Source organism: Microtus pennsylvanicus, chromosome 1 (genome assembly GCF_037038515.1).
Source record: "Microtus pennsylvanicus isolate mMicPen1 chromosome 1, mMicPen1.hap1, whole genome shotgun sequence".
Lineage (NCBI taxonomy): Eukaryota > Metazoa > Chordata > Mammalia > Rodentia > Cricetidae > Microtus > Microtus pennsylvanicus.
Window position 1 is genome coordinate 124,390,634 of NC_134579.1, and position 12,562 is coordinate 124,403,195.

Sequence of the window (12,562 nt, forward strand, 5' to 3'; positions counted from 1 at the left end):
GGCAGAATCACTGTGAGTCCAAGGCCAGACTGAGTTACTGAGACCCTACTGGAAATCAAACAAAACCACCCATCCCGAGAACAGCTAAAATGAAACAGGAGACCGAGTTGTTCCACAGCTGTGGTGGACTAAAAGCACCGCGAACCCGCACCTGGGCATGACCGACCCAGAGGACAGGTAGAGGCTCTAGCATGCTCCTGGGATCTGAGAACTTCTCTGGTTTGTTCTAAGTCCTGGCAGCAGGCATGTGGCATTGTGGGGATTTAATGCAACGATACATACGATGTTCTTAGCCTGCATGTGGTGGGGCTCAAGAACAACCTGCTAGACACAGACTCATTCCTGCTTGATCCTAGCCACACCAGCCTCCTCAGACATACCCCTGCCCTGTGGGTGCACACCCCTGCCCCGTGGGCCCTGCTGTAGTTATGTGAGGTTCACACACGTGCTCCCCAGGACAGAGTCAGCATCCTCTCAGGTTTCCCAACACACTGAAGTGGAGGATGGTGAGCAGGTCTGGCTATCAGAGCATGCTCGATTCACATGGTCTCAGATCTGCCTGACAGGACAAGAGATGAGGGGCAAGGGTGTGTCTGAGCTTCCCCCAGTCCTGAATAACTCAACAAAAGACCAATTCTCCTGAAGGAGTATTTGTGCAGGATGATGAAACCCACTACAAGTGTGGCCTCACATCCAAGCTAGGGAGGTGTCAGACATCAGCTCTTGATGTCCCCTGTGTCCACAGCAAGCCCAGCCTCGTGAGAACTGGGACCCTGGAATAAAGGGCCCTCTCACATTATAATTCAGGTTCACAACACAGTGTGCTTTCGTGGAACACAAAGAGGAACACTGGCTTTGCCTAAGTTAGAGACTGTCTCCTGTGACACCCCAAGGGGTGATTTGTTCCTGCAGAGTTGGTGCTAGGTGACCGTCCCTTCAGCAGTGGTACTTGACGGAGGAGCCAAGGAGCCCCACTCCCAACACACATCACAGTCCACATCTCCCAGTTTTTCCAGAAGGTGGGTTCTGGTCATACCTGATGGGGGAGGATTGAGATTCCAGAGACAGAGCAGCTATACCCAGTTCTGATGAGGAAAGTGCTAGACACTTTTAACACAGGAGTCAAAGCAGAGGCTACTGGTGGCCACAGCGTGGTCCTCAAGGCACCTGACAAAACTTAATTAGTTCACAATGTAACAGATCTGAAGCTTTACATTAAGGCCCTGAATTTGGGGATCTTCTCTTAAAAATCCTAAGCCCTCTGGAACTCAATGTGGCAGGATATTTGATCACACAGTGAACCTTGAGATTACATTATTTACTGGAAAAATCTGTTTCTAGTTGTGGCGTGGCTCAGCCCTAGCACGCACCTTTAATCTCAGAGCTTTCTGTTTATTATAAACAGAATTAAATAAAGGCGACCATAGGTCAAGAGGCAGAGCGAGCAACCAGATGGCAGGAAGTAAGTAAGAAAAAGCCATGGAGAGCAAGAGGGAGTCAGGAGGACAGAGAGAGACACACAGGAAGCAGAAGGGAGGGACATTTATTTTGAGTTTTTTTTTTTTTTTGAGATGGAAAGGAGAAAGGAAGTTTTTCAGGGATGCTGGATGAGGAGGAAGGTCAGCTGGGTGCTTCCCCTGCCTCTGAGCTAGCTGGTTTTATCCAGCATCTGGCTCCTGAGTGTTTACTGGTAAAGCCAACGATTGAGATTAGAAAAAAAAAAAACCAACTCACAAGTCCACATGGCAAGTCGGGAGACATGGAGCATATGTGTATCTTTGGAGTGACTGATAGCCACCCTCTTGCTCACCCATTTCCCCAACACCAAAGCCTGATGTTAGCTAACATCAGTGAACAGCTGCCCACTGCCTAGTGAAGGTTGACAGCCGGCCACATCCTAGAGCACTGGGCTGGAACAGTGGGAGTGACGGCGGGGACTTCTCCTTGTTCAAACATTCACTGAGGAGGCACACCCAGCCAACCCTGCTTGTACCTGACCTTATTTCTATTTTTGGTCAGTGCCGGGGATGGTACTTAGGGCCTTGCAAATGCCAGGCGGGTGCTCTACCACGAAGTCACACCCTCTACATTCTTACCTTTAAGAAGGTAAAGATACGAATTGTTGTACTTGCTACTTTTTAAACTGCTCCTGAAAACCAAAAGTCCTGGGAGCTAAATAAGTTATCCAGCAAGCAACGGCATACACATGCTGACCGAGAGGAGCTACTGTGCCATAGCACATGCAGGTGGCTGGTGACGTGGCCGCCACACACAGGCAGGACACACAAATGACAGTGTGGACAGAGCATGACGAAAGGTCTGAGGAACAACGTGATAAGTGAATCGAGTTAAGCTCTATGAAAAATGAAGACCTGGCCAGGCAGGAGGCAGAGGCAGGTGAATCTCTAAGGGTTAGAGGCCAGCCTGATCTACAGGGCAAGTTCCAGGGCAGTCAGGGTTGTTACAGAGGAAACCCTGTCTCGAAAAAACAAAAACAAAAACAACCAAAAAAAAAAAAAAAGAAGAAGAAGGAAGACTGTGGCTTGTCACCAGCACTGTTGGCAGACACAGCCACGCTGTGGATAATCAGCTTATGGGGATGCGTGGCACACAGACAGCACACACATCCTAAGCCCTCAGCAAGGCCCTCATAATACAGCCAGGGTGAGATCTAGTTTCTGCTTCCCAGAGGACATGTCTTCACAGTACGCTTCCTCATAACTTTCTGCTCACCTCAAAACACATCAAGATACCGTGAAAATGTGACAGAGACAAAGTGCTTAAGGACAGGGCACCTACTTCTAACTTGTGAGGCCACAGAGTGGTAACCCGGACAGGATGGCTTACTTGAATCTGTTATATCCACAGAAGCCCTTGAGCTCTGCGATGAGTATCTGCATGGTTCAGACAGGGTACAGCCTGCACTGTCTGCATCACATCCTCAAAAGTGAGTCTGAGGACATGCTGGCCAGAACCATGGTGACAGCACAGACCTGGGAGAGGCAGGGCAGTCACTGCATGAGCTTGTTTGTATCCTTGTCTCACAGAGGTATTAGGAATCTGTGTTTCCCTAGGTGTTGGGGGCTGCAGACCCCTGGCCCCTTGACTTTCTTTGCCTTCTGGAGCGAACTGAGCAAAACAACTTGTTTACCTGTGCCTGCAGCTGCTCTGAGCACAAGACCCTGATGGCAGGAGAGTGGGTTCTGGTGAGGCCTGCAGCTGAAAGATCTCTATATAAGCTTCCCTGAAGCACAATAAACTTGGCATTCTTGGTGGATCTTTCAGAGAAGCAGGGCACTGCTGTTAAAACTGAGCCAGCACAAGAGTTTATTAAGACGGTTTTAGAACTTAGTCCCTTGTTTTCACAGGCAGGGGGGTTAATATTACTGATTGGGAGCAGGTAAAAGCTGACCTTTAAAAAGCTTTGAAAGAGCGAGGGCCAGAAGAATTTCCCACGGAAATATTTTTGATTGCTCTTTGGGGGAGCCGAGGTAGAGCTAGACCAAAGCCTTGTTTTCAATGCAGGCAACCAGGACATTTTAGAAGGAATTGCCCTGCAGGTAGCGGGGGCGGGTAGTCGGCCCAGGAGAAATCAGGTATTTGCCGGAAATGTCAGAGGGGGGCTCATTGAGCTAATGAGTGCAGTGTTAGAACTGACACTCAAGGAACTCCCTTCCTGTGTAGGGAAACAGGAGGAGGGGCCTGCCCCGTACCCCCAAAATGCAAGTATACAGGGCAGTAAGTGGACCAGCTGTTCCTATCAGATTCATTCCTCAAAGAAACACCTCACTGTCCATGACCTTGTCCGAGGCACCCTAGGAAGTGCTGGACTGGACCTCTGTGTCTCTGCCCGGGCAGTATTGACCCCACAAATGGGTGTGTAGGCATTTGGGACTGGAGTATTTAGACCTATTCCAAAGGGGTCAATAGGAACAGTCCTGGGAAAAAGTAGTTCAGCACTTAAAGGGATTAAAATTTTACCAGGAATTATAGACTACGATTATACTAGAAAAATTAAAATCATGATTGAAGCTGGGGTGGGAGTTCTTGTCATCCCTCAAGGAACGAGAATAGCTCAACTAATATTTTCACTCTACTAATCCATTCCTAAAACAAGAATGAGGGAAGGAAGGGGTCTGGCTCCACAGGACTCTCTGGAACTTTTTGGGTTTCTGGTTTAGATAACCGTCCCACACTTACATTAACAATCAATGGGAAAAAGTTCAAAGGTCTTTGGGATACAGGGACTGATTCTTCTGTGATCTTTAAAAAACATTGGCCCATGGCCTGGCTCTACAACCAGCCTCTACCATTACAGGGGGTAGGAATGGCCAGTTCTCCAGAGTGCACTACCCCATAGGAAAGTTATAAGGGCGTTTTTAGACCATTTGTCCTGGAACACCTTCCCCTCACTTCGTGGGGAAGAGATAGATATTTTGCAAACTATGGGGGCAGTTCTGACCGCTGAACCTGTGCAGCATACGTTAGCCTATCAGTAGGATATATGTTGCTAAGGTTCTTCCCCCTGGGAAACATCAGGAAACATAGCCAGTACCTCTGCAGTTCATGAACTGTTGACTAACATTCAATTACTTTCGTAGAGAAGATCTCATAAGATTTATATTGGCCACCTTTGGGCACATTCTGGCTTACCTGGCCCTCTTAGGTTGTTCAAGTGACCTGTGCTCTCTTAATCTCTCTGCCCCAAGATTCCTTGGCCTCTGCCCAGTGGGCTCATGATAAATTCCATCTCAATGTTACGTCTTTGAGGCTCACATATAAAATTTCTAAGGAGCAAGCTCTTAAGATTGTCAAAGCAAGTCCTTTGTGTGCAGAACTTGCTCCTGTTTCTTATCTACAAGTTAATTCTCGGGGCCTTTTGCCCAATCATATCTGGCAGATGGACGTTACTCATGGGGCATCTTTTGGCAAATTGGGATTTGTACATGTTTCTGTGGATACTTATCCAGGCATGCTCTTTGTCTCCTCCCACTCAGGGGCAAAGGTGAAGGATGTAAAAAGCCATTGGCTCCAAGCTTTTGCCTACATGGGGCCCCAAAATTGATTAAAATGGACAATGGACCAGCTTATTTCAATAAAGGCTTTCAATTATGACATCCTTCATAAGACAGGAATTTCTTACAATCCCCAGGGACAGGCTATCGTAGAATGGGCTCAGCGAACTCTCAAAGACTATATTCACAAAACAAAAAAGGGAGAGTATAGTACTCCCTGGAATATCCTTTCTAATGTTCTATACATATTAAATTTTCTAACGTTTGAATCACATACTCAAACATTGGCTGCTCAGTGGCACTGGCAGTCCCGTGGCTCTACTCATCCGATGACACAGTGGAAGGATGTGTTGACGGGAGCATGGAAGGGGCCTGATCCAGTTCTCACTTGGGGGCGTGGAAGTGTATGTTTGTTTCTGCAGGGTATTGAAAGCCCCATTTGGGTTCCTGAACAACTTGGGCATCCTGTGGATGGTTCTCCTGACCATCAGCCATGGGCAACAGGTATGATGGGCCCTGGTCAGGAATCTGCTGGTGCTGATAGTCCCGTGTGGCCGTAGTTCCTTTCCATTGACTGGACTACAGAACAGCCAAGGCTGCGGGTGGCTGCTACTGTCACCACTGTGGCCTCTGAGACACCTGAAATTGCCACCAGTCAGACGACAGCTGTGGTTAGCACTGTTGATCCCCTAGCCAGACAGGTTGCCACTGCTTTGGAGGTCCAGAATTCCCAATATAACTTTCACCAGGGCATTTTTCAGTTTGAGCTATAGCCCTCCTTTTATAAGAACAGTCGGAGCATGCGGTTGGCTGCTCCCTTTCCTTTCATTATATTTGTGCCACGCCCATGCCAGTCCAGCCACTCCCATATGGCCTAGGCTTGCTGAACAGCTGGGAACTCCTGTAGCGAGAGGGCTTCTGTTGCTCTGCCTCTACAACAGGCGTAAGCAGCAGTGATGTAATATCACTATTTGCCCAAGAAAGTGAGCTTCCTCCAAGAGCAGGCTATGGAAAGACCAGTGAGCCAGAGAGAGGTAAGACAGGAGCCTGTCACAGTCAACCTAAGACAGAGGCCTTGCATGCTAAGGTAAGGGTTCTTTATGACCGGTAAGATGTGAATATGTGTTTCTGCAACCCAAGACAGGCCTGGTCTAATTATATAGAAAAAGGGGGAGCTGTTGGCGGCTGCAGGCCCCTGGCCCCTTGACTTTCTTTGCCTGCTGGAGTGAACTGAGCAAAAACAACTAGTTTACCTGTGCCTGCAGCTGCTCTGAGCACAAGACCCTGATGGCAAGGGAGTGGGTTCTGGTGAGGCCTGCAGCTGAAAGATCCCGAGAGCTGGTATGTGGCTATCAGTTAAGGATTCCTATATAAGCTTTCCTGGAGCATAATAAACTTGGCACTCTTGTATCAAGGATGACCCATGTCCCCGTCTCTGTCTGTCTGTGTGCGTGTGTTTTTAAGTCTCCAGCTTAGTTCCTGGTTTGTGTACTGTCCCATAGTGCAGGCACTACACCTAGGTCCCTCACAGGGTCCAGGAAGACACCGAAGCCCCCAGCACTGAGGACATGCTAGACTGAGCGGCTACCCTGCCCAGCTGATTGGCTAAACAACCCTTCCTGCTCTAAGAGCCTCGCTCTGAGTGTTTATACCACGGAGTGACAAGAGGGTCTGGAAGCAGCAGCCACCCACTAGATCCACCCCACAGAGCGCTCTTCGCCGTGAGTGGTCACTCACCTCCAACATCCGGGACCTGCGGATAGTAATATGTGTGACATGAGGGGAGGCAGAGCTGGTTTCCACAAGTCCCAGCTTCTCTTTCTCCTTGGTAACCATATTTCGGAACAGGAGGACTCTCTGAAAGTGAGCAAAGGTGGGACCAGTAACAGGGTCAACAACTGATGTCAAAACCGAAACAAAACAAAATCACTTATGCAAAATGGCCAACACTCAAGTCAACTGAGATGGGATGACAACAGGATGCCCTGTGTGCTATGGTTCAGAGGTGTCCTGTGAGAGCGTGCACTCCCCAAAACACCTCTGGGAATCAGCTAAACTGGCACCAAGACAGATGCCTTTCAGAGAGAGGTGCCTGGCCACAACTGGAGTCCAGCAAGAACCAGTGCCATCAAAACCACTCTCATATGGTCAACAGCCATCTCAGAAGCCCAGGGGCACCGCCAGTCACACAGGCTGCTTTTGACAGATGTGTCTGGACTAGAGGAAATCAATATTATGATTTCAGACACAAAAACCATTTGAAGACAAATGTTCTGACTGTCAAATATAAAAAAGGAACCTGCATTATAAAGATGCTTGGCCTTCCTGCCTGCTTCCTGTGTCCTCAGACCTGCCACACAGCAGGTTCTCAGGCACCGTTCAGAGAGAACCTGTCTTCTCAGCCCTAGGGCTTTGACAAGCACCTGCATCTTATCAAGAGACTCAGGCTGGCCTCTATCTCTTGGTCTCAAGTGGCTGGGAGCACCTGCACATTCACCGAGCCTAGCAGAAGGCCTTCCAGTGCGTAGTGAGAACACAGGCCCAAATATGACCACAGGGGCAGGGACCATAGCATCCCAGGGAGGTAACCAGCCACAACTGTGCTTTCCAAAAGGGAGGTGGGGGCTGCAGAGAAGAGTCTGGTTCTCAGCACCCACACGGAACCAGCCTAGATGGATAGATGTGCAACATGTGCAATTCTATCCAGCGGTAAAGACTGCGGTCACATCACTGAAAGGAAAATGGGTAGGCGTGGGGACCATCCTGCTAGGGGAACTCTGCCAGATGTGACAAAGGTGTTTTCTTCCACATGTAGAGTCTGGATTTAAATACATATCATATATGTATGATACAAAAGCAGAAGGGCAGGGTGGGGAAGAGGAAGGGGGAGGTGTGGAGGTAGGGAGGGGGAAAATGGCAAAGGAGAAAACAAAGTAAAACAGGTAATAATGACACTCCATTTCATTTAATCCTTATAGCACCTCCATCAAGGAAAAACAGTTTTTAAGAAAAAAGCAATTGCCAGTGGCTTCCAAGACAATGTAGGTACTCAGTGGAAGGACTGTCCCTCCATAAGGTACCTGGAATTAATAAAAAGGACCACGCTCCACATCTCATCAGAAGTTCTGAGGGTTCCAAGATTGTGAGGGAGTGAGCAGAGAGGACCCAGTGACCCACTCTCACCTCCCCTTCCTCAGCAGCTTAGGAAACAATATTTAAGTCACATGGGGACAACCCCAACTCTCTAGCAGGGTCACCTGTGACGTGTGGGTAGCAACTGTTCCCAGAAGTGGAGCTGGGGAGACAGGGGAATATGGGAGTATCAGTCTCTCAGAATCACAGGCAGCCTGACTGGGCTCTAGATTTCCATGGAGGATGGAAAGAGGGTCAGGCAACCTTATGCAACGTTTAAGAGACTGGGAAGCTTTAGTGACCACAGCAGACACCTGAGTGAGGACAACTCTCTCCAGGACAGTGGGACAAAGGTCAAGCCCCCACTTCACAGCTGCCTTATCCTACCTCAGGCCATCCTGCCCCACAGAAGATGGAAGATTCACAAGATGGATAATAGGCATTGCAAATCTTAGGAGATTCAACCTTGGATTAGAGATGCTAACTTTAGGGGCTGTTCAAAGGCAGAGAGCAGACATCACCAAGCAGTAGGAAGTTAAAGGTGAGGAGGGGTGCACCATCCCTTAGAGAACACAGCACAGGATGGCTGGCTTCAGGAAGCTGTGGGATTTCCAGGAGAGGTGCATGTGTCCCTCTGTGTGCATGAGAGAGACTGTGTGTGGTCTCTCAGGGAGGACACTCGTGCCTAAGTAATCTCTAGGAGATTCCCCCATTCCTAAGGCCTGTCCATGAAGCAGCCACATTACTGGCACACCACTGCGTACAAAGTATTACAGTAAAGCCAGAGAGCAGTGAGGACTCAGTATCTCCAAAGAGCAAGAATTACGAACACTTCATCTCTGCTCTTTTCTAAATATGTATCTGCTGGGGGAAGAAAGAAAAGGGGCCTTTTCTGAGGGGACTCGAGGGACACGGAACTGCCCCAGTGTCCAGCATATCCCGGAAGCTCCTACCATAGTGTCTGGCCCTTCCCAAGGCTTTTGCATGCTCTCTTCCTAGTGCTCTCTGAAAAATCCCTAGGCTCCTCCCCTTCTGCCTTGGTGCCTTGCTGGGCAGATCCCTGTTGCCCAGGGGTAGCTGCTTACAGACCTGCCTTTGTCTGTCTCCCTAAGCTGGGGTGGCTCTCCCAGGCTGAGACCTGGCTTCCCCTCCAGCCTTCTTGATGGTGAGTGTAACGTCTGGCCTCTGTCATCGCCCTCCTCTGGCTCGACCGCTCTGGCTAGCCTGTTTTAACGTTCTTGCTTCTAGTCGGTCCCCACACGATGGCCAGAGCTCTGAACGGGGCCTCAGTTCTGGACTAGCCTCGGGCTTTACAAGGCTCTAGCTTCATCCGACTCCATCCTTCATATTTTCTCTCATCCCGGGCCTTGAAGCTCTGCCTCTCACTTCCCTGTGAGCTGAATATATATCATTTGTATTGTTTCTGAGTTAGAGCAAACCAAATGCCCTACTTCATTAGAAAATACTTACTGATTAGATGTAGATGAAATTTAAGTTAAAAAGTTACTTTAAATCTCACGCAGTGAATCTAAAACTTCATATAATGATCTTACGTAAAACCTAAACTGAAATCCAAGTAATGAGAAAATGCATCAATGGGAGATTGTTGACAATTTATTTTTTAATTAAAATTATTTTTCACTTTAAAAAAAATCAACTAATTACATGTGCTTGTGTGGGTATCTGCCTTGCTGCTGTGTGGAGGTCAGAGGGTAATCTGTTAAGGTTAATGCTTTCCTTCCACCTTGTGTGGAGCCATTTCTTGACCCCTGAGGGCTCCATTAGGTCCATGTGCTGGGGCTTACACAGCACACAGCTCGCATTACCTGACTTCAAACCACCTAAGCTGTCTTAGCACAAGCTGCCCGAGTAAGACAGCCCACCACTGCGTGTGAGGGATGAGTGACACCCACAGACATTCCCAATCACAGTGGCGAGGAGCCACAAACAACACGGAGACAGAAGGTACCGAGTCAACTCACGTTCTTGTGAGGAACGACATGGGGGATGTGCTGCAGGATCAGCTGAGCCCTCCTGCGGTCCTTGTCAAGTTCCTGGAAGAGCACCCAAGGCTTGAGATCCCTTCAGGAGACAGACAGACAGATGTGATTACCAAAACCAGAAAAGTCTTTCTAGTGCAGGGCTGGCGATGCAGGGCCTGTGGCCAAATGCAGCTGTCACCTACTTGTGGAAATCTTATGGGAATACAGCCACATCTGTTGAAGCCTATGCGCATGGTCTGTAGCTGTCTTGGTGCACCACAGTGGAGGGAGTGGCTAGGGCCCTGCTCTGCTGTCAGAACTACAACCATTCCCTGAGACTCTCCAGGTCACTGACAGAAACGCAGATATGCTCTTGAGTTTAGTTTCTGTCTCAGGGCTCCCCAGCCCACCTTCCCAAACCTGGAAGCAGTTTTTACTCAGGTAATTCTGTTGATAATGTAACTATCAGATCAGCTGGGAGGTGAGACAGCTGCTTAGAGTGACCTGGCTTTATCGCCATCAACTGACTGGAGTGACACTGGCGGAAGAGAAGGGACTGCTACGTGACACACCCAGACAGGCGCTTCACAGACAAATGGACAGGGTGCAAGAGAAGAGGCAGTTTCTCGCTCTAAGTTCAAATGCTGAGCAACTGGGCACCTAGGCTGCAGGTGTGAGTGAGGACCCGGGCTTCCCAGCCCCGCCCTACCCCGTGCTCACTTTCGCAGCCAGTGGTCCTCAGGAGCAAAGCGCCTTCGGCAGTCTCGCTCATACAGCACCATCAGCCACCCGTGGACGGACTGGAACAGCTCCAAGGTCTCCCCCTTGGCGTTCTCTGTATAGCAGACAGGAGGGGTCAGAGTTGGTGGGCAGTGCTCAGCATGGCAGGCCTGAGCTTCAGTGGGACCACAGGCTCTCAGGAGCGTTCTAAACGCCCCTAGGTATCTTTCAGGGAAGTCACCCATGCTGCGTTCCAAGAATGCAGCATCCAAAGGCCTTTTCTCTAAGGAGCTTTGGATTGAACTAGCAGAAACATATTAGATTGTAGACTTGCCCACAGCAGAAACTGGCACAAGCTCCATCCCCATGGAAACCAAAGTGTGGATGTAAAGGGCATTTCAGTGCAGAGCTCATCACTAGTAACAACCCCAAGTGCACAGCCTGAAGGAGCCAGCAGAGAGACCTCTGCAACCACGCTATCTCATGAGCGCACCCAGCCACGTAAAGACAGGCATTCTCTACCACCTTTAAAGCAGAGACACCTGCAGCTAAGGGTACAGACTGGCTGCATGAGGTAGCACCAAAGAACGGAGGTGACCTTCGCCTTACCTACGATTCCGTCCCAGATCATCTTAAACACGAAGGAATTGAGAAAAGAGGAGATGGTGACTAGCTCTTCCAGCTTGAATGAGATTTGTTCTTCATACACCTCAATGTCATCGAGGATGCTACACGGGGCAGAAAACTGTTCAGAATTTTCCATTGAAAAACGGAAACAAATGAGACCTAGCTGTCTTCTAGACAAAACAAACAAGGTGAAGAGAGCACTGGCTTTTCAAGGCACGTCCTGCACGGCTTGCAGACAAAATGGCATGATGTCTAAGATCGGCCCCAGAGAAAGCCAGGGGAGGGGAGCTACTGGCTGTTTAGATGAAGCAAGTTGGCCATGACCTAGGGATAGCTCTTGAGGGCTTGCTAGTCTTCTCTACCTTCTGTTTATACTTGAAATTGTTCAGAGTAGAATAACAGACAGAACAGTAAGTTCTACTCAGAGCCTTTCCCGTGGAGGCCTGACACATTCTCCACCAGGCCTCATCCGTGCCTGACCAGAAAGGAGTCTTGAGTCAGTCACAGCACTGTGAAACCAGATCCCACGTCTAGGAGAGAGACCACTAGTCACTAGTGACAACAGTGAGCAAGTGAATGTTTGAAAGAATGTATGGATGGATGTAGGGATGGATGGATGGATGGATGGATGGATGGATGGACATGACACAACTCAACTGAAAATGTACGGAACCCTCTCCATGTGCTTTAGAACACAGCTCAGTCCTGGGTTAGCCTTGTCTCATCCATTAGTGTTCTTATCCTGGTCAGTAGACCCCTTCCTTTAGGGCACCTAGTCAGCTAACTACATGTCCTGAACCCTCTTGATATAAGATCTTCTAGTCTATATGGTGCTGCCTGAGGTTCATTCTAGATCTTTGGAGAGAGTGGAAGACAGACAGCAGCAAATGCAGAAGGGAACACAAGGATTCTTGCAAATATCCCAAGCTGCCTGACCGCGTTCTAAACAATGCCTTCTCTTAGTTACTCTGTGTGGTAGGTGACGTTACCTCCATCCCACCAATGAGGAAAGAGCGGCTCAGCGAGGTCAACTAGATTTGTCTAGAGTCAGCTTGAGGACTGGGCGGTAAGCACTCAACACTGATT

The 12,562-nt window shown here is 49.0% G+C and overlaps 1 protein-coding gene across 5 annotated transcripts in view; it reads right to left on the reverse strand.

Annotated features, from left to right (window-relative positions):
• Window positions 1–12,562, reverse strand: part of Ube3b (ubiquitin protein ligase E3B) — a 54,479-nt gene that overhangs the window by 12,826 nt on the left and 29,091 nt on the right. For all 5 annotated transcript variants that reach the window (XR_012911588.1, XM_075982941.1, XM_075982952.1 and 2 more), the window contains exons 16-19: window positions 11,459–11,577; window positions 10,850–10,964; window positions 10,130–10,229; window positions 6,753–6,872 (exon numbers count right to left, since the gene is read on the reverse strand). Coding sequence is in view for 4 of the 5 variants with exons in the window: in XM_075982941.1 (XP_075839056.1) it covers window positions 6,753–6,872; window positions 10,130–10,229; window positions 10,850–10,964; window positions 11,459–11,577 (454 nt within the window). In the remaining variant the exon portion in view is untranslated. The remainder of the gene's footprint in view (window positions 1–6,752; window positions 6,873–10,129; window positions 10,230–10,849; window positions 10,965–11,458; window positions 11,578–12,562) is intronic.